At 43.9% G+C, this 23,280-nt stretch overlaps 1 protein-coding gene across 1 annotated transcript in view; it reads left to right on the top strand.

The window, feature by feature from the left end:
* ADAM19 (ADAM metallopeptidase domain 19) overlaps nucleotides 1–23,280 on the top strand; it is an 88,343-nt gene that overhangs the window by 755 nt on the left and 64,308 nt on the right. Inside the window, exons 2-3 of the mRNA XM_022590251.3 lie at nucleotides 2,059–2,144; nucleotides 6,573–6,643. Coding sequence (XP_022445959.1) covers nucleotides 2,059–2,144; nucleotides 6,573–6,643 — 157 coding nt within the window. The remainder of the gene's footprint in view (nucleotides 1–2,058; nucleotides 2,145–6,572; nucleotides 6,644–23,280) is intronic.

Genomic DNA, 23,280 nt, shown 5'->3' with positions numbered 1-23,280 from the left:
TTAGAGGAACAGGAGTGATACAGGCATTGGAGAAAGAATGTTGAAATCCTGTGTTGGGACAGATACACAAGTGGTCAATGCTCCATGGAGCCAAACAACCATAATTCTTAGTTATCTTTCTACTATACTGAAGTCATTTGCATCTCTACCAGACTGAAAGCTACAGTTAACAGATAACTTCACAGAGTATAGCCTTTAATTAATAGGAAACAAAAAAGTCAAACAAAGGTACATTCCTCTCGATAATTCACTAATATGTGGGAAGGCCCATTAAACAATGCTCCAAATGTGACATTGAAAGGACATCCTGCTTGCTCTTTTTGCCTTATTTCCAAGGTTTGAACAATTTTTCTTAAGAGGTACTGTGTTCCTGTTATTGAGCCTTGCTTTCAATAATGTTTGCAATCATAAAGATCATTTCATTCCTTTGAATGTTCCATTGACTAGCATAACTCCTTTTTGTTGCAGAGACTCTAGATTGATCAGAGCCACTAGATCAGAAACTATGCCTGATTCCCCAGTGAATATCAAGCACCTAGCATAGTATTTGGCATATAGTTAAGCGCTCAGAAAATATGTAATGAGTAAATGAATGAATTGCTTCTCATTTTTACTAATATGATGAAACTAATGCTACTCTAATGAGGTTTTTTTTAGGATCTATTTTGATTGAGAATACATCATATCAGTAATCTCAAAGGAAAGTTAATCACTCATAATTGGGCCAGTCTAACAGAACAACTATGGCCATCTTCTGTGTCACTCACTGTATTCTAGGTGATTGATGTGGTTGGTTTAGAAAGAATAAGTTTTGGAGTCCTCACTTCAACCCCAGGAGTCCTGTGGATTTGGCCTATTCTTACGGAGACTAATTTGCCTAGGTCTTGAGCAATTACCACTTTATTAAGATTGCCTGCGACCAATGTTTGAGGTCTGCCCTGCCTGGAACAAGTCTCCTCAAACAGATTTCAGTTCACCTTTCTTGAAAAATAGGAATCCTCCTACCTAGCTCCCAGGGTTGTCTTGAGTACAGAGAACTGGGTGGTGAGAATCATTTGGAAAGTAGAAAGTGATATGAAAAAGCAAACTTGCCCTTAGGAAGCTCAGGTTAACGCTATGATGCTTTGCAGATTGGGAAGCACTTTCACAGTAACTCTCCCCAGTAATGCTGTGAGACGGGCAGGTGGGTATCATTGTCTTCATTTTACAGATGAGAAAACTGAAACTCAATGGAAATAATACCCAGGGGCTTGCCCTCCAGATATACCCAGAATCCAAACACTTCATTCCTCTTTACTGATGTCATTCTAGTCTGAGCCACCAGCAACTCTCACTAGGGCTCCTGCAAGTCTCCAGCCTTGCCTTCCTGCTTCTACTTGCACTCCTGCCTCCCTCCCCCACCTCCACCCTCTCCATCTCCACCCAGCGGCAGAAAGATCTTTTAAAAACCAAATACAGATCATATTGCTCTGTGTCTAAACCCTCCAGTGCCTTCCAAGTCTATTTATAATAAAATCCAGACACTTTCCATGCCCTCTGTGATATCAGACCCATGGCTGTCTTGCTGACCATATCTACCAATTTCCCCTCTCGTTTGCTACGTTCTAGCTACCTCTAACTTCTGCTTGTTCCTTAAACAGGCCAAGGCCATTTCTGCTCTTGCTGACCTGTCTCCCTGGGACACCCTTCCCCTAGATCTTTGCATCTTCTTTCTGGTCCCTCAGGTCTCAATTAAATGCCATCCTTGCTGATCATCCTCTCTAAAATAGGTACCTCCTCTTCAGGGTCTCTTTATTTCATGACCCTCTGGTACCATTGGAGAATATTTGTGTTGTCTGCTTCCCATCTCTAGAAGATAAACTTTGTGAAGTATACACAGACCAACCACTGTATTATCAGCACCTAGCAGAGTGCCTGACCCATAGTGAGTGCCAAGAGCCTGGAATCCATCAGGTCTCCTGACAACCCAATATGGGTCTTTCCGGTTGGCAGTGCATGCCTGGCTTAGCTAGGGTGCAGAGGTCTGGGATTCCAATGGTGTGCTTCCTGTGTTGGCAGGAGGAAGTGGGGACGGCAGCCCCCAGCCACAGCATGAACTAATAATACCTCAGTGGAAGACTGCAGAAAGCCCCTTGTGGGAAAAGGTAAGACAAAGAATCTCATTTTCACAGGCAGAAGCTGACAACTCCATTTTGTGAGGCTTGAGGTCACCTACTCAACTTTCCTGGAAGCCCAGTTATCACCACTAGTTCCGTTTCTGGCCCAATCTTTCTGCTCTGTGTTCCAGTTTTGGAAATCCCAGATGGGGCTTTCCTTCGTTGTGTGACAGCCTACTAGAAACACTTCTAAATGCAAGTAGTTGAGGAAATGAAAATGCGTGTTAATGCTGACATAAGCTAAGTGCAAATATGTGTCACAAAAATCACCGACTCTCAGCTGGCATTGATTAAATTTTGTCATTAGTTTTTGCTCTGCATAATATGTGTTTCACTTCATTTATTTATTTATTTATTGGCCACACTGTGAGGCATGCGGGATCTTAGTTCCCTGACCAGGGATCGAACCCATGCCCCCTGCATTGGGAGTGTGGAGTCTTCACCACTTGACCGCCAGGGATGTCCCTGCTTCACTTTATTGATGAGATAATATACTTGGAGAGAAAAATGATAACCCAAACTATTTTTAAACTAAGACGCAGGGTAGGAACCTTATGCTGAGGAATCTGTCTTCAAATCCAATAATCTTAAAATTCAGTAGGCTCCTTGGGCCATGACACCAGCAGAATGCACAGGCTTTATAAAGGGGATTGGGAATAAGACAGAAAACATTATCCTGTTCTTGCAGGAAGTATCTGTGCATCTAGGATAGTCTTTGGTTCTGGTTCTTATAGCTCAAGTGAGACAAGAAAGAACTAGAAAGGAAGATGTGATTGCTACATGTCAGTAACCAGCTACTGGACCTTTCACTTTCTGAACTCAGTTTCCTCATTTATAAAATAGGGCTTAGATGGGATAAGAAGGAAGAGGGCTGGAGAGGAGAGGTAGTTAACAAGAGCCCTTTGGGTTCAAATGGTCAGTGATTTATGGGGCAACATATAAGAGCCAGATTACGGTAGCAGAGAGAGGAGAGAGCTGTGTCAGGAAAGATTTCAGACTTGTGGTCCTTGAGTCTGGAAAGGTAAATGGAGAGTAGAAATGCCCAGAATACATGAAGTTATGCCTAGAGTAATACAGACATGTCCAAAAATGCTCCAGTTTGGATTTAATAAGGGAATTTACAGCAAAAATATTAGGACAAATGAAAGCAAATAATGTTTTATCCTAAAGACAATAAATGTATGGCGTTCATTTCATCAAAAAGTAGGAGAGACTGAAAATAGCTTCAGGAAAAGTCTAGACAAATTAATGGATGGCCGTCCTAGAGAAGGTTATTTTTAAAAATTAAGATCTTGGATATTCCAGCCTATCCATTATTGTCCGAGGAATGGATCTGATACTTTTATAGACGCCTCTCTGTTCCCTCCAGATGTGGGATGCTGGGCATCCTCAGGAAGGGCCTGAGAAACAAAGTGGAGCTCAGATCCTGTCTTTGTTCCCAGCCATTGTCTGCCCAGAATCTGGGTCATTGTATTTTGTAGGAATAGTTAGCACCGTGCCTGGCACCATAAATATTTGTTGAAGAACAAATGAATGAATGTCAAGAGAGGGAGAGGTAGGTCTCACTCAGGCATCTTATTCTCATTTTGTAATTACTTCATTCATCAAACGTTAGTTGAACACAATATGCTAAATATTGTACTATGTCTTAAGGGGGGTAAAGATATATAGGACAGATTTCCAATACCCGGTGGAGCTGAAGATCTGTTTAATCTAGCTCAAAAGAGAAAGGCATTTTAACCCTGCCCTGGGGAAGTATAAGCAGTGGGTCAGCTCCTACACTTCCTAGGAGAGGTGATGTTGCCCCTTCCTAGCACAGAGTGGAGTTGCAAGATAAAAACTGAGTGAATCTGGACAGGGAAGCTACATACATCCTTACAGTGCTATTTCATTGTTTTGCTTGAAATGTCCCCTGGAAACATCATATCTTAAATATCAGTGTCTGAGCATCTTCCAGACTATAGAGAAATATTTTTGGATTACCCACTTAAAAATAAATGTTCCTACTTATGTTGCAGCTTGTGTCTCTTTGGGGGAGAAGTGAAAGTGCTTTGATCTGTGTCAACTTTCATTTTTTTGTGACTCTTGGCCACCTACCTCTTGGATAAGGGATTGATACAGCTCTGTTGCTGTGCGCTTTTCCTCAAATGCCCACTTGGGACTGTGTCTCTGATGCTTAAGGTGATTGGGCAGGGCCCTTGCTCCAGACCCCCCAGAGTGAAGTGGCAAAGGACCAGCGACCAGAAATAGGTATTGGTGGAGCTGAATCAGAAATAGGCATCAGAAACAGAGAAGTGAATTTCTTAGTGAAAGTTATTGGGTAAACATCCCCCTAGCTTCCTCTCCCCATGTTTTTGAAATGTCCCTTGTTAAGAGAAGTGAGTAGGATAAATTAGCAAAAAATAGCAAAGGACAGAGTTGCATAAGCATCCTAGATCACAATGTTCAGATCTCATCAGAGCCCTCAGTGGCACAAAAGTTTCAGGGATGCCCAGGACCCTAATGGGAAGTGGAGTTTGAAGTTGATAAGAAGAGAAACGTGCTTGGAAGAGGCAGGCCCCAACCAGAGGTGGCAAAGCAGGTGACCCAGTTTCTCATACATGCCAGAACTAAGCTTTGAGGTCAACCTTAAAAGGGGTAGAAGCTTGGGCTTCCCTGCTGGGCAGTAGTTAAGAATCCGCCTTCCAGTGCAGCGGACACAGGTTCGAGCCCTGGTCCAGGAAGGTCCCACATGCTGTGGAGCAACTAAGCCTGTGCGCCACAACTACCAAGCCTGCGCTCCAGAGCCCGCAAGCCACAACTACTGAGCCCTCACGCCACAGCTACTGAAGCCCGCGTGCCTAGAGCTCCGCAACAAGAGAAGCCATCGCAGTGAGAAGCTCGTGCACTGCAACGAAGAGTAGACCCCACTCACCGCAACTAGAGAAAGCCCGTGTGCGGCAGTGAAGACCCAACGCAGTCCAAAAAAAAAAAAAAAATATATATATATATATATATATATATATATAAAGCCATTATAAAAACATGGAAAAATGCACAAAAGAAAATAGAATTAACTCATGTTCTCACTGCTGAGAAGTAACTATGGTAACCTTTTGGTTTATTTCTCTCTACTTTAGTCCCTTTACAAAAGTGTGAATGAATAAAACATACAGTGTTATGTTTTAAACCTTTGTGCTTAATCATTGTCATATGTACTTTCTTGATAATTTAAAAATTATTGAAAGTCATCATTTTTAGTGACTGTGTAATGTTTTGTCATGTGAATGGATTATCGGTTATTTAACCATTCTCCTATTTTTGGACATTTAGGTTCTATTTCATTAGTCATTATTGTAAGTAATGAGCATCCTTGTGTATAAACCATTGCCTGTGTTTCCATTTGTTCCCTTCAGAGAGAATCTTCTATTTCTGAGTTAGAGGGCCTAAACATTTTAAAACTCTTGGTCCATAATGACAGATTATTTTCCGGTGAGCCAGTATTCATTGAAATTCTCACTGGTAGGGTGTGAGAGTGCCCATTCTATAGTATATTCCACTGCATTGTGATTTATGGTTTTAAAAAAATCTTTGTTGCTTTGGTTTTTTAAAAGATATCTTAAAAAAGAAATCTTTTTGGGTGAGGGCAAGTTACCAGCGATGCTGAACATGTTTTTTATGCTTATTGGCCATTTGTATGATACTTTAAATGGTCTGTTCTGGGTGTGTAGCTACTTCGGCCCTCAGCACATTTTCTCCTGTGTGTAAAATGTATCTTTCAGACCTTTAAAACCTTAGTAGGAGGTTCTTCTACTTGTCTCCTCTGAGATGATTGAGGGGTATCCAAACTGAGAGCCAATATAAAATAAAATACGAGACCGTGATGAAGAGGCTTTCCCTGGTACTTTAGATAACAGCCAACATGTAACGGGCTTCCTGTATGCCAAGCACTGTAATAAATTCTTTACATTTACCATGTCACTTAGTCTTTACAAGATCCCCATAAAGTTGACTATTACTCCTCTGTTTTATAAATGAGGAAACTGAGTTGTAGGGAGGTTCAGTAATGTGCCCAATTCACAACTATAGTGTCGGAGCCAGCACTTGAAGCCAGATCTAACTCCACTCAGAATTTGTCTTCCAAGATCCTGTTTTTCAGGGTTTGCCTTTACCAGGCCTGCATGCAGGCGCTTAAAACCGCATTTTGGCTTGGAGTTTCTCTCCTTTGTCTTTGAGGAGAATGCAGGTGGGGGAGGGGAATTGGGTCCTTCTGGGAGTGAAGATATTTCATGTTTGGGCTGAAAATGAGATTGAGCCTTTTTTGTGGATCCACTTCCTGTGGATCCAGGTCAGAGCCCTGTGCTAGATCGTGCGCCCCTTCCTGGTAGCCTCGTCCCCTGCTTTTAGGAACTGACATTCTTTTGTTGTTGCTTTTAGCATCCACTCAAAGCTGAGCTCAGGGTGATGGCTGAGGGGCGAGAACTGATCCTGGACCTGGAGAAGAATGAGTAAGTGGACTTCTCCTTTGTTTGAAATGAAACAACCCACTTGCATGTCAGTGCCGGACACAGGTGCCGCTGTTTTGGAAGGAAACAGCGAAGTGACCCAAGCTCTCAAGCTAGGGTTCCTTTGTGGGGAGCATCTTATAGAGCCCGCATTTCCACAGCCTCTTGACTTGCTGTGAAATTAGTGGACTGTTTAACGTCTTCCTTGAACTTCCTCAGGCTGTATCTCTGGGGCCTCTTAGAATTCACTGCACGTGAGTGTGTGTGAGTGTGTGTATGTGGGAGACATGAAGGGAGGGATGGGCTGGAGGACTTTGGCAGCTGTCTTACTAGCTCCAGCACAGCGCACAGCAGGAAGTGAAGGAGATTAGAGGAAAACAGCAGAAAGGAGAGAGGCAAGGTGGAGTGTTCTGGGATTTGATGCTCACACCCTGGCTGCTCTGTCCATTCTGGGTCAGCTGCATCTGAGCTCCTGCCAACAAGGGCATATGGTCAGCAGTCTCCTGGCTTCATCGGGCTGGTTCCTCCATCTTCCTAACCTCACTCCTCTTGGGTGGCTGCCTGGCTCAGAAATATTTCCACGTTGATTTGCCATCAAGTGCAGCTGTATCTTGATTCACGTTATCGAGCCGGTGAATAGACATAAGGCACGGCTGTGTCTTTTGCCCATTCTTTGGCCATTCCCAATCTGCTCTGGCCACTGGAGAGCTCTCCTTACTTGGCCGGGGTCCTCTGAGGGCTTCTGATATTTCCCCACCAGCAGCCCCACTTACGTTCTGCCGCACAGACCTCGCACATAAGGCCGCGTGGCTCTCAGAACGGCCTGTCTCCTCTTGGCAGCCTCCGGAGTCCCTTGGAAGCAGATGAGTAATCACATGCATCCCTGCCAAGAAAGCGATGGATAGGGACCTTCCCATACCCAGGAGGATGGGAATGACTGCTAAGCTTGGGTGGAAAGCAAGAATATAAATTATTCCAAATTTGGGCTTTTTGGACACTCGCAGAGGAGGATGAGTGGTGTCGGAAGTGTAGTAAAAGTATGACTTAAGCAGCCTGTGCAGTAATGGGCTTCATCCGAGTCTTTCCTCTGCCTCCAGAATGTGGTGGCCTTCGGGAAGCCAGAAAGATGGGCATCTCAATCAATTTTGCTACTTTCCTCCTACCTTACTCCTAGAGTAAAACCAGCCCAAGAATGTGTTCCTTTTGTCCCATTTCCCTGGAATAGACCCAGCTGGCTGTGTCTGCAGAGGGCGCAGGCCCAGAAATCTGCCTGGGATTTCTCCTTGTAGTGTCTTCCTTTGGTCTTGCAGGAAAGGCCCCCAGAGGGTCTGTTCTTAGTCTCTCTCAGGGGCCTTCTTCGGTTTCTCATGGCCCTAACCCTCTAGCTCTAGTCTATTGTTCCCTATTGCCACCTCCGTCTAATCTGTCCTATTCTGCCTCCAGCTGGGGCATTTGACCCCTCAGCTTCCTCTGGGCTGCCTACATGATGGGGTTAGTGTCATGGGCAAATCCTTTGGAGTTGGACTGGCCAAGCAGGGATCCCAGGACTCATCCTTCCTTCGTATTTTGGAGTCTTTGCAAGAGGTCATAGGAAGTTAGAGCGTGAAGATGCCATAGAAAACACTGAGTGCAGCAGTCTTATGCATGGAAGCAGGAACTTCGACTCAGGGAAGGATAGGCACTTGCCTAAGGCCACACAGCAAGTAAATGAGAGAGGTGAAACGAGGATCATTTGTGTTCTTGGATTTGGAGTCACAGAAACCCAGTTTCAACTTACTAGCCGAGTAACCTGGGGCATATTGCTGCGTCTTTTAGAATCTCAGTGTCCCCACTTATAAAATGAGACTAGTAACACCAGCCTCATATGTGTGGTTGTGAGGGCTGAGTACAGTGATGTACACAAAGTGCTTACAGAGAACACAGTAAATAGTTGACTACTATTGTGATGTTTTACGGTCCCACACTGAGGTTCCAGAGGAGAGCCTGGAGATGTGGTTCTGTTGTCTGTTGCCTGGAGCTCTTTTGTTTCCCAGTGATCAGCAGTGGCCTGGATGTGATTCCTGGCGTCCTTGAGTTGGCAGCAGGCAGGAGACTTGACAAAAGTGGAAGCAGCAGAGCCAAGCAATATGACCTCACCAGGTATCCCTGGGGATGGCTTCCTGCTGTTTTTGTCTAAATTGGGCTTTTTGTTTTTGAACATGTGTTAGCAAGCAGAACTCCAACTGCACATGACTTCCTAGTGTGTTTACTTCCCAAAGCCCTCTCATTCATGGTGCGTGCAAGTCTGGATTCAAAACAGCTTGGGGGGGTGGTGGTGCTGCTTTTCTGATTTTTCACATTTTATCAAAATTATAAAGTTTTTATAATCCCATGATATTTGAGGGGGAAACTAGGCCCTGTGCTAAGTGATCCTCAGGCTCTGGTTCTCAACTTCCTCAGCTGATTCATTTATCTTTTCCCTCTTGGATGCATCTGTAGCATTCCAGGCACCAGTGCAGGTACTGCAGATATAGTTGTGAATAAAACAGTTCTGCCTTCCTGGATCTTATATTTCAGTGGAGGGGAACAATAAATACACAAGTGAATGTGTAGTATGTCCAGTGACAACTGCCGTGGCAGAAACAAAAGGAACATAAGGGCTCTGGAGAGCAGGGGTTCAGGAGGGAGGTGCTGGGAACGGTGGCCAGAGCAGGCCTTGGTGGTGAATTGATATTTGAGTCCAGACCTGAAGGAGGTGAGGAAGTGAGCCACGTGGACAGCGGGGAGATGACAGTTCCAAGGAGCAAGAACAGCCAGGTTCAAAGGTCCTAATAGGTTATGAGGGTTTCCATTCCCTCCCCCTGCCCCCACGTACGTCTCCTCATATATTGGATTCTCAGGCCTCCTAGGAGCTGTGGACGAGGGCTTCTGGGACTCTGAGGGGAGGGAGAGGACATTTCTAATTTCTTTTTCATCATCCTGAAGTGTCTGGCCTTCTCTCGTCTAATCAAAGCCCATGTGCTAATGCATGGCCCGAAATAGCAGTGAGCAGGCCTCTAATGGAATTCACACATGGAGAGATAGCCAAGAATAGTGAGGATGGAGGAACATGGGGGTTAGGCCAGGAGAGAGGGGCACAGCAAATGGACCTTCAGCTCAGGCAGCAGACACCCCAAGGTGCCTTAGTTCCATAGCACAGCAGCTGACAGCCTTTTTCTGCTGTGAAGCAACACGGGATAAACGGATGACATTCCCATGGGGGACACACACTCTCTTCTCTGTTGAGTGCAGGTGGAATAGAGTGACATCGTAGGGCTAACCTCAATGTGGCTTTCATGTTGGAGGGTCCTGGTTCAGATCCTGACTCGCCACTTACTAACCGTACGTCCTCTTCAAGCCTCAGTTTCCCTATCTGGGGTATAATAACAGTCCCACACCATAGAGCCGCTGGGAGGATGAAATGAGATGGTGCCTGTCAGGGGGTCAGCATAGTGCCTGGTTTGTACTCCATACCCAGTAAATGGCAGCCACTATTTTTTTCTAGCTTGTGCTTTTTTAAATTGCAAAAGCAGTACGTGCTCATTGTAAAACATGTAGCAATACCAGAATATAATGAGTGAAAGAATGAAGGTCTCCCACCCACAAGGAGAGTCCACTGTGAACAGTTGGTGAGCCTGCCATGGACCTTTTCTCTGCGTGTGAGAGCACGCACGTAGATACTCGTCGGCACAATCACACAGAAGCACACCAGGCTGCTGTTTTTGTGCTGAGGGAGGAGCAGAAATGAGATTATACTCTACATGTTGCCCCACACGTGTTTTTATAGACTCACCTGTATGTGATGAAGGTAGTACTCTGCTCTGATATGTTCCCTAGTCTTACATTTACTCACACCTATCCATCATTTGCCACTGTTGGTACATAGCTGTTGTTAGGAGAACCTGACTTGTGATTAGGGCTGTGTGGTACAGTGGAGAGAGTACTGAGCTCAGAGACAGACAATGTGGAATTGGTCAACAAGCCAGTTGGCCCTCCTGGGCCTCAACTTTCTCATCTGTCGAATGAGGGTTTTGTCCCAGTTGGGTTCTAAAAGCCTTTCCTGTGCTACCTATTGAAAGGATACCACATAAGTGGAAAATGGAAAAGAGGTCCCTGCCTCAGGGCATTTACTCTCCAGTTCTGTAGACATTCCTGGAAATAGGGGGCAGTGGGATAAAGGCAAATACCCCCAAAACCACAGACCTTGAAGTTGGAGATGAACTGATAGCTCAGGACCCACCGTTTAGGCAACATAAGCACGAGAAGGGAAATTACAGGGAAGAAATTATAGGCTGCTATTTCCACAACCCACAATTTTGAGGTATAAATCCATAATATTTTTTTCTCCACGTAATTTCCCCCAGGCTCTGAGGACTGCCTCATCAATCCAGAAACCCTATTGGACAACAGTGTGTTTGCTGAAATCAAATGGAATCTTCCTTAGCTGTAGGCATCTGGGGAGTTGGTCGCCTCCAGGGAGATGTAGGCCCTGGCTCTCTCCCTTCTCCACTTTCTCCCAAGAGGAGGGCACACTGAACTGTTGAACCTGCTTGCAGGATGCTCACTGGCTCAATTACTACATTACAAGATCACCTTCAAAAGCAAATGAGCAGCTCAGCCAGTGGGCGCTGTGCCCAGAGGATCTTTGGCCATCTATATACTTCTCTCTGCTAGCCTCTGAAGCACAGTCTGCAACTCTCATCTCTTCAGTAGACTTCCTTCCTTGAGTCCAAATGATGCCAGATTTAGGTTTTGGCTTGGGAAAAGGAGAGATGTCCTTTGGTCTCACCCCATTCATTGTGCTCCAGCTCAGCGAAAGAGAAATCCTGTTTGTATAAGGCTAGCTAATAAGAATGGATATTTGTTTTCTTTTGTGTGCATATCTACCTCCAGACCTCATGGGGAATAGTAATGGTCAAGGCAGAATTTAGGCATTTGGAGGTTTACTGATTATTGTACCTACCACTACTTCCGACTTTCATCTCACTTCATATCTCTAACTTCTTACCAGTCCCTCAGAGATATCTTAGGGATGGAGACTGCTTTTGTTGTCTTGGAAATCAAGCAACAAAATTAATTGTCCTGGAAAATTAACATTCACTGCTAATGGAGTGATCTAGCTCCTGGGCTTTTCCCCCTTCATCCCTATTTGAGTTGTATAATACTGGAGGACCCAAGAAGGGGAGAAATAGGCAGAAGAGGAGTGTTTTCAGCAATAGACGGGGTAGGTTAGTTACCACCGCTTGCTGCTGCACCTCTCTTCCAGGGAGGCCTGGTGGAAATGCGTAGCTGATCTGGAGCAAAACTCTGCATATCACCCAGGCTGTGGAGTTCTCCCCGGCTTCCTCCTGGGTGAGGAATAGATTTTAACATCTTATCTAGGATAAAGGACAGCTCTCTTAGACCCTCTCTTGTCAGGAGCTTCATTTGTCGTTGGCAGAATTCAATTTCCTGGATCAAAGAGAAGCTTAAGAAAGGCTTAGACATATCCCAGCGCTCTTGGTGAACCATGCTTCACTGAAGTGCATTTAAATGAGTCACAGACATATGGATTACATTTCACTTAAAATACACATGGCTTAAGAAATTAGAGGATATCGTTCTTTAACCAAGTATTTGGCAGAGCTAAAGTATTCAGAATGTTTTTTCCAAACTCTGCACACAGCTGGGCTCCCCATTCCCCGCAGCCGATGTTGTATAACCCGAGGAGACCGGTGCCGAGGAAACGGTTGGATGGATGGGTGGGGACATGAGAACTTGAAGAGAGCTCCCTGTGAGTGTCTGAAATTTTCTTCAAACATTTTTTTGAAGTATCAGGAACTGGAATTAACCCTGCTGCGTTGACTCTGAGGCAGCGAATGCCTACGTGGATTTAAATTCTAAGTGCTGGGGCTAGGCACCTTGCCCCAGAGAGACCTCATGGTCCTGTTTGAAATGCAGTTTCCAATTGTAGCTTTGTAGATGGAGATTGATTTCGGTTATAATTCCCATATTGTCCAGAACCCCTGGAGTTGCAGACCAAATGGATTGCCAGCCAATCTGATGTGATTTTGTACAAGCCAAACTCTTAACCGCACCCCTGCATAAGCAGGGTCTCCAGTATTTCTAAATCATTGGCAACATGATATTGCTTTCTTAGGGTAGACTGTGTAAACTCAGTCTCAGTAACTAGAAGTGGTGATCTGAAGGGATGCAGCTGTACAGTAGCCGGAAGAGAGTATGAAGTAGCATCCACAATTGAAATAACCTAGATGTGTTGACTCTTAAGGTTGTGAGCACATAAGCCCGAAATGCCTAATCCATAGGGTAGAACATGCTCGGGCTTTGGTGCCAGAGAGACCCAGATTCAGTTCCAGGCACTGACACTTTCTGGTTTGGTGGCCTTCAGCAAGTCACTTGCCTTCTGAATGTTGTTTATTCATTTGTGTTCACGATAACGCTCACTCCTTAGTGAGCATTTACTGAGAGCCAGGCACTGTGCAGAGGCACTTCACATGCCACCTTATTTAATCCGCATGGCAGCTCTTTTTAGAAGATATTATTATTATTCATATTTTATAAATGGGGAGACTCAAGTGTGAGGAATTTGAGTAATTCACTCAATGTCAGGCAGATCCAGGAGTCACACTCAGGTCTGTCTGTTTCTTACTATACTCTATGTCCTGCATAGAAAATAGAAAATAACTTCATTGCGGGATGAGGTAGGCTGAAAAATGTTCCCCACCCTCCCAGAGACCCACATTCTAATTCCTGGAACCTGAGACTATGCTGTCTTACGTGGCAAAAAAGAATCTTTGTAAGTGTGACTATATTAAGGATTTTGAGAAGGGGAGATAATTCTGGATTTTCCAGGTGGGCTGTAAATTCAATCACAAGTATATCTGTAAGAGGAAGGCAGAGGGAGATTTGCTGACAGACAGAAGAGGAGAAGGCAGTGTGACCACAGAGATGAGAGTAATGTAGCCACAAGCCGAGGAATACAGGCAGCCACTGGAAGCTGGGAGAGGCCAGGAATGGAATCTCTTAGACTGAGTGCAGCCTTGCTAACACCTTAACTTCACTCTCTTGACCTCCAGAACCGTGAAAGAATAGCTTTCTGTTGTTTTGAGCCACGTAGTTTGTGGTAATTTGTTACACATCAGGCACAGGAAACAAATACACCAGGTTTGTGAGCCTTAGCAATAATGTATTTAAAAAAATATATTTATTTATTTACTTATTTGGTTGGGCTGGGTCTTAGTTGCAGCAAGTGGGCCCCTTAGTTGTGGCTCACCAGCTCCTTAGTTGAGGCACAGGGGCTTCTTAGTTGTGGCATGTGAACTCTTAGTTGTGGCATGCATGTGGGATCTAGTTCCCTGACCAGGGATCGAACCTAGGCTCCCTGCATTGGGAGCGCGGAGTCTTAACCACTGCACCACCAGGGAAGTCCCAGCAATAATGTATTACGCTGTGCGTAGTATCACTTGTGGCACGTAAATAAGCTGGTTTTCAATACATGCTAAGTTTCATTAATGCAGAGTCAAGAACGGATGTTTTCTAAAGTGTCTTGGTGACGCAAAGCATTGCATGTGGCCCCTGTGACTGTCTTCAAGTAAGAGTGGCAAGAGAAAAACATATTGAGACATAGCACGTGTGGTTACCGTTCATCAGCATTTCCCAAGTTCCAGCTCGTGTTGTCTGATGGCACAGTCTGCCTTCAGGCAGCTTCTGGCTGAGGAATGATGGTCAGATAGGAAGAATGATATCGTCAGCCGTAGTAATAGCTACAACATAGGAGATGCCTATGTAGCAGGCTCTGTTGTGCAATCTCTAATTGAATCATCCCAGCAACCCTGTGAGGTGTAGGTACCTGTGTTAGTCCTGTTTGGCAGATGGGGACCCTGAGGCATGGAGCCGTGTGACTTGTTCAAGGACGTCTGGGTGGGAAGGGCACTCCAAGCCCGGGGTCTTAGCTGTGGCCTCATACTGCCTCTTGGATGCCCTGTCCTTACTTGGTATGCTCTTCTTCGATGAACACTGGTGTTACTTCTCTGTTATTCTGCCCTACTTCTTCCCTTTCCTCCTGCCTTCCCTAGGCCTAGGTTAGAATTTGGATTTCAGTGGACTGTAGTGCTGCAATCCAGGCACATAGGAGTCAGGCTGGCTCCTTGCACCTCCTGGAGGTGTAAGCTTTGGCAAGTTGCTTACCTATGCAAGTCTCAGTTTCCTCATCCACATCATGGGGCTCATAATAGTGGCCGCCTCATCGGGTGTCATGTGATATTCAATAACACAGTTCTCTTAAAGGACACTGTGCCTGGTGCACTGTGAGAGCCCAATAAATAGTTGCTATTATTTGTATTTTGCAGGATGGGAAAAACATTTAAGAATGAAGTAAGAGGGAATTCCCCTGAGCTGGTTTCCAAATGTAATTAGGAAGATGACCTTAAAACCCATTGCCCCTGGGAGGAAACTCAATTCTGCTCCCCTGCCGTGCCCAGTTTGACCTAACTGTATCTCGAGAATACAGCTGTGCAGGGTTCTCCAGGCGGCCAAACTGTACCTCTTGTCTCTGCCTGCAGAATCAGTGCCCGGGCACTCCCTTGGCAAGGTTCTGAGCTGTCTGATAAGGAGGTCGGGATTAGTTCACCAGTTCCGGCTCTATCTCCTTTCAGGGACCCGCAGCCAGGGCTGCCTGTGTAGCCAGGAAGGATGTCCATGGTTTTCTTTTGTCTCAAGCTTATTTCTCCTGGCGGCCCTTCAGCAGGAGCACAGGGTAGAATGAATGGGAGGAAGCTGTCAGCTGCCCTGTTGGCCTTAGATGGACCCTTGTCAGAGCGAAGGGAAGCTGTGTACTTGGAGGAAGTCGAGAGTTGATTCTTGAGTTTGAGGAACCCTTGACCATCAGGCTGTTTACCTTAAGATAACAACGATAGCTGGCATCCAGTGAGTGAACATTTACCCTGAACATACTGTTTCATATGGATTTTTATTTTAACCCTGTATAAATTTCCATGTAAGTTTATCCAAATGGGGTTATACTATATCCTAAGTTTTATTACCTATTTTTTTTTCATTTGGAAATATAACATGGGCAATCATTAATTATTTTTAAAAATTTACAGAAGAACTTTTTGGAGTGTTTGAAACTTTGATAATAAAATTCTAGCAAAAAATTATATAAGTAATAGAGTTTTAAAATAAATGAGATCATACTTTATGTACCATTCTATAATTTGCTTTTTTATTATTTCTCTTCAATATCTTTCCACATTAGCATATTTATAGACCTACTTCATTCTTCTTAATCATGACATAGGATGCCACTGAATGGATGAAACGGAATTTAAAAATTTGCCTATTAATAGACAGTTTTCTAATTTCTTGCTATTACAAATAATGCTGCAGTAATAGGTTTATACATAATCTTTGAGTACATTTGCAAGTATCTCTGTAGGATTAATCCCTAGCAATAGAGTTGCAAGGTCATATAGCATATATGTCTAAAATGTTTTAAATTTTGACAAATCGTACCTCCCATTCCACAGATTCCTTGCCAAAGGCTATACCATTTTACGTTCATACAGCACAGTATGGGAGTATATTTTGGATACATTTCCATGTAAATTTTTGAGATCATACGGCTATATGATGGTACATTGTATGCATATGCCATAATTAACTTTTAGAACTTCGTATAATGAAAAATTATCAAATGCACATAGAAGTAGAGAGAATGATATAATGAATCCCTTATACCCATCACTCAGATTCAGTAATAATCAAGATGTCATGATCAATTTAATCACCCCATATTGATGGGCATTCAAACTATTTTTTTTCTTTTCTTTTTTTTTTTTTTTTTCATTTTTACAAATAGTGTTGGAGTGGACACCTTCATGTTCTTTGAGAGGTACTTCTAGAGAATCACCTCCTAGATGTGAATCACTGGGTCACAGGGAATTTACACAGAACAGGTAGATAAAGGCACTTTGCCTTTGGCTTCTCTGTAAGTTAAATCCACCACCTGTGTTGAGAGAATTTGTTTCACACACTCTCACCAATGGGTTGGTTATTGAGCTTGGGCAGAATCTTTAAACCCAACTCTCCCGCTTTTTTTTTTTTAACAGCTTTATTGAGATGTAACTTACATACCATACAGCTGATCCATTTATATAAATATGCCATTCAATGTTTTTTAGTATATTTACAGAGTTGTGCCACCATCATCATATTCTAATTTTTGAACATTTTCATCACCCCAAAAAGAAGCCATTAACAGTGTTATGGATTGAATATGTCCCCCCCCCACAAATTCATATGTCAAAGTCCTAACCCCTTGTATTGATACCTCAGAGTGTCCTTATTTGGAGATAGTCATTGTGGATGTACTTAGTTGGGATGAGGTCACCCTGGAGTAGGATTGCACCTAATCCAATATGACTGGTGTCCTTATAAATAGGGGAAATTTGGACACAGACACGCACAGAGGGAGAATGCCATGTGAAGATTAGAGTTATGTGGCCACAAGCCAAGGAAATGCCAGAAGCTAGGAGAGAGGCCTGGAACAGATCCTTCCCTAGTACCTTCAAAGGGAGCATGGCCCTGCCAACACCTTAATCTTAGGCTTAACTTTTAGAATTGTGAGACAGCAATTTCCTGTTTTTTAAACCTCTCAGTTTGTGGCACTTTGTTAAGGCAGCCTTAGCAAACTAATATGACCGGTTACCCACAACCTTCCCCCAACGCCATCAGCTCTAGGCAACCATTAATCTGCTATCTGTCACTATAGATTTGCTTATTCTGGGTATTTCATATAAATGGGATTATACAATATTGGTTTTTTTGTGACTGGTTTCTTTCACTGTGTAATGTTTTTGAGTTTTATCCAAGTTGTATCGCATGCATCTGTACCTCATTACTTTTTATTGCTTTATAGTATTCCATTGTATAGATGTACCACATTGTGTTTATCTGTTCATCAGTTGATGGATCTCCTGCCTTATAAACCAGAGCTAACTTGACTCCACTCTACAAGTTTGATTTCAGCAGATTTTTTAAAAAATTGAAGTATAGTTGATTTACAGTGTTGTATTAATTACTGCTGTACAGCAAAGTGATTCAGTTATACATATATGCATTCTTTTTTTTAATATTCCTTCCCATTGTGACTTATTATAGGATATTGAATATAGTTCTCTGTGCTATACAGTAGGACCTTGTTGTTTATCCATTCTATAAAAGTTTACATCTGCTAACCCCAACCTCCCACTCCATCCCTCCCCCGACCCCCCTCCCCTTGGCAGCCACCAGTCTGTTCTCTATGTCTGTGATTCTGTTTCTGTTTCATAGATAGGTTCATTTGTGTCATATTTTAGATTCTACGTATAAGTGATATGATATTTGTCTTTGTCTTTCTGACTTGCTTCACTTAGTATGATAATCTCTAGTTGCACCCATGTTGCTGCAAATGGCATTATTTTGTTCTTTTTTATGGCTGAGTAGTATTCCATTGTGTGTGTGTGTGTGTGTGTGTATGCCACATCTTTTTTTATGTTATTAACATTTACTGACATATATAGTTCTTTTTAAATTTTTTTTTAATTTTTAATTTTTTTTTACAGTAGGCCCTTGTTGGCTATCTATTTTAAAAATAGCAGTGTGTACCACATCTTCTTTATCCATTCATCTATCAGTGGACATTTAGGTTGTTTCCATGTCTTGGCTATTGTGAATAGCGCTACTATGAACATAGGGATGCATGTATCTTTCTGAATTATAGTTTTGTCTGGATATATGCCCAGGAGTGGAATTGCTGGATCATAGGATAATTCTATTTTTAGTTTTCTGAAGAACCTCCATACTGTTTTCCACAGTGGCTGCACCAACTTATATTCCTACCAACAGTGTAGGAGGGTTCCCTTTTTTCCACATTCTCTCCAGCATTTGTTATTTGTAGACTTTTTAATGATGGCCATTCTGACTGGTGTGAGGTGATACCTCCTTGTAGTTTTGATTTGCATTTCTCTAATAATTAGTGATGTTGAGCGTCTTTTCATGTGCCTGTTGGCCATCTGTATGTCTTCTTAGGAGAAATGTCTGTTTAGGTCTTCTGTGCATTTTTGGATAGGGTTGTTTGTTTTTTTTGTTGTTGCGTTGTATGAGCTGTTTGTATATTTTGGAAATTAAGCCCTTGTCAGTTGCATCATTTGCAAATATTTTCTCCCATTTTGAAGGTTGTCTTTTCATTTTGTTTATGGTTTCCTTTGCTGTGCAAAAGCTTGTAAGTTTGATTAGGTCCTATTTGTTTATTTTTGCTTTTAATTTCTATTGCCTTGGGAGACTGACCTAAGAAAACATTGGTACAATTTATGTCAGAGAATGTTTTGCCTATGTTCTCTTGTAGGAGTTTATAGTGTCAGGTCTTATGTTTAAGTCTTTAAGCCATTTTGAGTTTATTATTGTGTATGGTGAGAGGGTGTGTTATAACTTCATTGGTTTGCATGTGGCTCTCCAAGTTTCCCAACACCACTTGCTGAAGAGACCGTCTTTTTCCCATTGTATATTCTTGCCTCCTTTGTCGAAGATTAATTAACCGTAGGTGTGTGGGTTTATTTCTGGGCTCTCTGTTCTGTTCCATTGATCCATATGTCTGTTTTGTGCCAACACCATGCTATTTTGATTACTGTAGCTTTGTAGTATTGATTTCAGCAAATATTGATTGAGCACCTGTGTGTAAAGTCCTATGCTTGGTGCTGTAGGGAGCAGGTGCAAAGACCATATCCTTGCCCTCTGGCCGTTTACTCTCTATGGGAGAGAAAACGCTCAAACAGCATAATCCGAGGTTGGTTACAAATTTACTTAATACCGTTAAAAGTAAAGTGCTGAGTGGGCGATAAGGAAGGGGGAGTTTCTCACTGGGGATTAGAGAAAACTTCCCTCAGGAGGGTACCTTGGAGCTCTGTCTTGTGGGAGCAAGGAGGGGAGGCTTCGGATGAGGGAGGGAAGAGAGATGAGTGGAAGAATGAGAAAGGAATTCAGACTGAGAAATTAATATATAAATATTTGGTCTGGATCTAGGGGAACCAAAACTGGAGTGCTAATAAGCTCTTAGGAATTCAGTATTCCAGCTAGCCAAATCATTATAATTCAGAAGAGTGGTATGTGGCAGTGGGAAAGGGGTTTCTCTCCCTTCCACAGCTGGGCTACCTGAGGATTTGAGTGGCTTAGAGTTCAAATTTTTTGTTCTCTTATTTTTGACTTTGAGTTGGGCTTTCTCTTGCCTCTGGTAAAACCATATTGTCAGAGAGGTAGATGGGGTATTTTTAGGAAAGAGGCTTGAGGTGCAATTTAAAGCTGAGCTGTGTTTTCTGCACCTCGGATGAGAAGAAGTTCTTCCCCAACCCCTCGCTGTCGAAGGGAAATTTGGGTTGAGCCCAGTGGGTGGAGGTGTACCTGGCGGATGGAGCCATGGACTGCAAGGGGCTGAGCCCAAGGCAAAGATGGCCTCTTCATAACTCGGGTAGTTGGGGGAGTCTCCTGAGAAGCAGGGTCTGGTGGGCGGGATGGATCTACACTAGGACTTGGGAGATGTGCTGAAAGTCCCACCTTCCAGACCTCTGTTTTCATCTTCAAGGATGTGCCTAGGCTCTTCGTCCAGACTCCCTGGAAGCTGGATTTCTACTCTCCAACCTTTGTGCTTAGGACATGGAGCATGATTATCCCCGGGGAAATGTCTATAGGAGGAGGCCAGTTCTGAGGCCTCTGGACTGGTTCTGTCCTGAGAATGAAGCCACGTTTACATTTTGCCCAGGAGATACTCTGATTTTAAGAATGTAACCTTTACTCTTTCTCTATTTAGAACTCAGTGACATACACAGACCTTTGGCTGATACCTTGGATGCTAAATGAATAGGCTTTTGGGCACCCTGGAGCAAGTTGCAGGTCTTGCTCAAACTCAGCTGGAAGTAGGTATTGGGTCAGAGAACCCGTGGTTTTTCTGACAAGAGTCTCCAGTGTATTGAGTCTCCAGGGCTTGAGCTCTGGGTTACTCATTGGGAATTCTTAACTTCCTTTCTCTCTTACCTTTTCTTCCTTCATTTAGCAAATATTGTGCGTGCCAGCTTGGTGGCTGGCATTGGGCTAGGTCCTGGGTATTCCTGGAAGAGTAACGGCAAGCAAACACAGCTTGCCATCATGGGGCTTAGAGCTTAGTGGAGGAGAGAGATAATCCAACCATTACTGAGCAGTGTGGGACAGGCTATGTTGGGGGAAGTAGAAGGTACCATGGGAGCATGGGGAAGGGGAACCTACCCTGGATTGAGGGCCTGCGAAGGCTTCTAGGAGGAAGCGGAGTAAAAGGAGAAGTAGGGTGGTGGTAGAGTTGTGGCTTATATGAGGGGGATGGGTTCCACGCAGGGCAAGTAGCAGGAACAAAGGCTCTAAGGCCTTTGTTGATGATGAAAAGATGTTCTTTGTGGTTACAGCAGAGAGCAAGAGGGAGGAAGGAAACGGTGAGAGAAGAGGTTGTCCAGGTAAGCAGGGGCGAGTCCTCGAAGGGCCTTGTAGGCTCCTTAAAAGGATTGGGTGTGTATCTTGAGGACAATGGGGAGCTGATGAAGAAATTTTAAAAGCCAGATAGTGACAGCATCCAAAGTGCATGTGAGAAAAATTACTTAGACTACAGTGTGGAGGATGGATTGGAACGGGCAAGACTGGCGATAGTAATAAGACCCATTCTAAAGCTTTATTTTAATCTGAGGGGGTAATTATGGTGATCTAATATAGGGAAGTGGTTGCAGATATGGAGAGAAGGGGACAGATTCCAGAGATACTTATAGGGTGGAATCATGGAGACTGGGAGATGGATTGGATGTGAGCTGAGGAAGGGGATGGATTCAAAGGCCAATCTGAGGTTCCGGGCTTGAGTAAGTAGCAGGACAGTGGTACAAGTCCCCGTGTTTGTCCTTAGTTTGTGGTGGGACCTCGGATAAGCCACTTCTCAGATCTTTAGTTTTCTCATTAGTTGAAGGTAATAATCTCCAGTCATCAACTCTGGTGGTGGGGAATCCACTGATAAAATCTATGTGACAAGTAGCATCCTATACTCTTTCCGTGACCCTAAAAGTCCTGGCAGAAGCGAAGTCTGTCCTTACCCTGATTATCTCTGTAATTTGCACCCTTACATAGACTTGCCCCCCTTATCTACAATTCTGAGCACTTGATTGATCTCCCAGGGACTGGTGAGGCCTCGCTGGGGGTCTCCCTTCGGGTTCTCAAACCAGCTTTTGTTGAAAACAATGATATCATTGAGTGGGTGGAGCTGGGCCAGGCTTTCCTGAGCCAGTTTAAGGAGAAATGGGTCTTTATGACTTCTGTACTTATGGCTCCCTTCCAGTCCCCTCCATGGCTCCCATGTGCCCCACTGCCCCCTTTTCCTCCTTCTTTTACCCCCGAGGTTACGGGTTTGCAGGAAACTGGCGGCCCCCACGTTTTCTCCTCTTGCATCAGTCTCCCTGGAGAGAGGTCTAGATGGGCCAAAGGGGCTATAATGACTGCATTATATCAGGCTTGGTTTCTTTTTCCAAGGCCGCCGCCCCGCCCCCCTTCCCAGGAAAGGAAGGACAAGTCATGGAAAGGGATTCCTTTGGAGGAAGACTGGAGTGCTAGAGAAGGAGGAGATCTAAGTGTTGGGAAAGGTGTCAGACCCCTTGTATTCTAGAAACTCTTTATCGATGCTGGCTTTGGGGCTTGGGTAAGAATGCGAAGGTTAAACTGGCCTTTCAGTTATGTGGTGATAGGAATATGGCTGTGGAAAGGGAGATCAGCAGTGTTGAGGATACTGAGTTCCTGATCCCTAGGCGGCCCTTTCTCTCTGTGCTCAACCTATGCGCGCGCGTGCGCACACACACACACTCACTCACTCACTCACTCACTCACTCACACACTCATGCACAGGCACCCCTCCTCCGAAGCTGTGTAGGCAGCTTGTTAGGGGAAATTGGAAGTTGATTGCAGCTGTGGTTTGCAGCAGTTCTAGGAAGAAAGGAAGATAGGTTGTAATATAGAGACTTGGTTTCTAGGGACCAAAGAGTAATACCTACCTTCTGTGTGGCCTGTTAGTGTTTGCAAAGTACTTTCACAGATGACTTTGGAAAGGAGGAAATAATTTTCTGTCTTCCTTTCTAAGTTCTCAGCTGGGTACCCTGTAACAAAAGACAGATTAACAAAAGAGAAACAAACAGAAGTTTATTAACATGTATACATGGGAGATACCCAGAGAAAAATGAGTGACACAGAATTGAGGCTTCTGTAGCATCTTTAACAAAGAACAATAAGTTTGTAGAGAAATGGTAGGAAAAAGGAAAGAGGTTTTAGGCTTCTAAAGGCCATACACTGTGGGAAGGTAAATATTTGGGAAATGATAGATAAAGGCTAGTTTTTAAAGTTTGTTGTGTGGATTCCTCTGGTGCCGTCTCCAGGCTGACCGGGTCTAAAGTTGTCTCTGGTGATTAACTTTTGTCCTTCCTGGTAGAGAGAGGAGGAGGGACACCTTTGAGAATTGATGACCCGCTTTTAGGCAAATAGGAGGGCAAGGAGCTTTTCTTGTATCTGCTTCTTCTCAGTTGCCTTCAGCTCAAAAT

The sequence above is a fragment of the Delphinapterus leucas genome, chromosome 3, assembly GCF_059928025.1.
Source record: "Delphinapterus leucas isolate spDelLeu-1000000601 "Yukka" chromosome 3, BTC_Dleu_Yukka2, whole genome shotgun sequence".
In the NCBI taxonomy this organism is placed as follows: Eukaryota; Metazoa; Chordata; class Mammalia; order Artiodactyla; family Monodontidae; genus Delphinapterus; species Delphinapterus leucas.
This window is presented reverse-complemented; position numbering and strand designations above follow the sequence as displayed.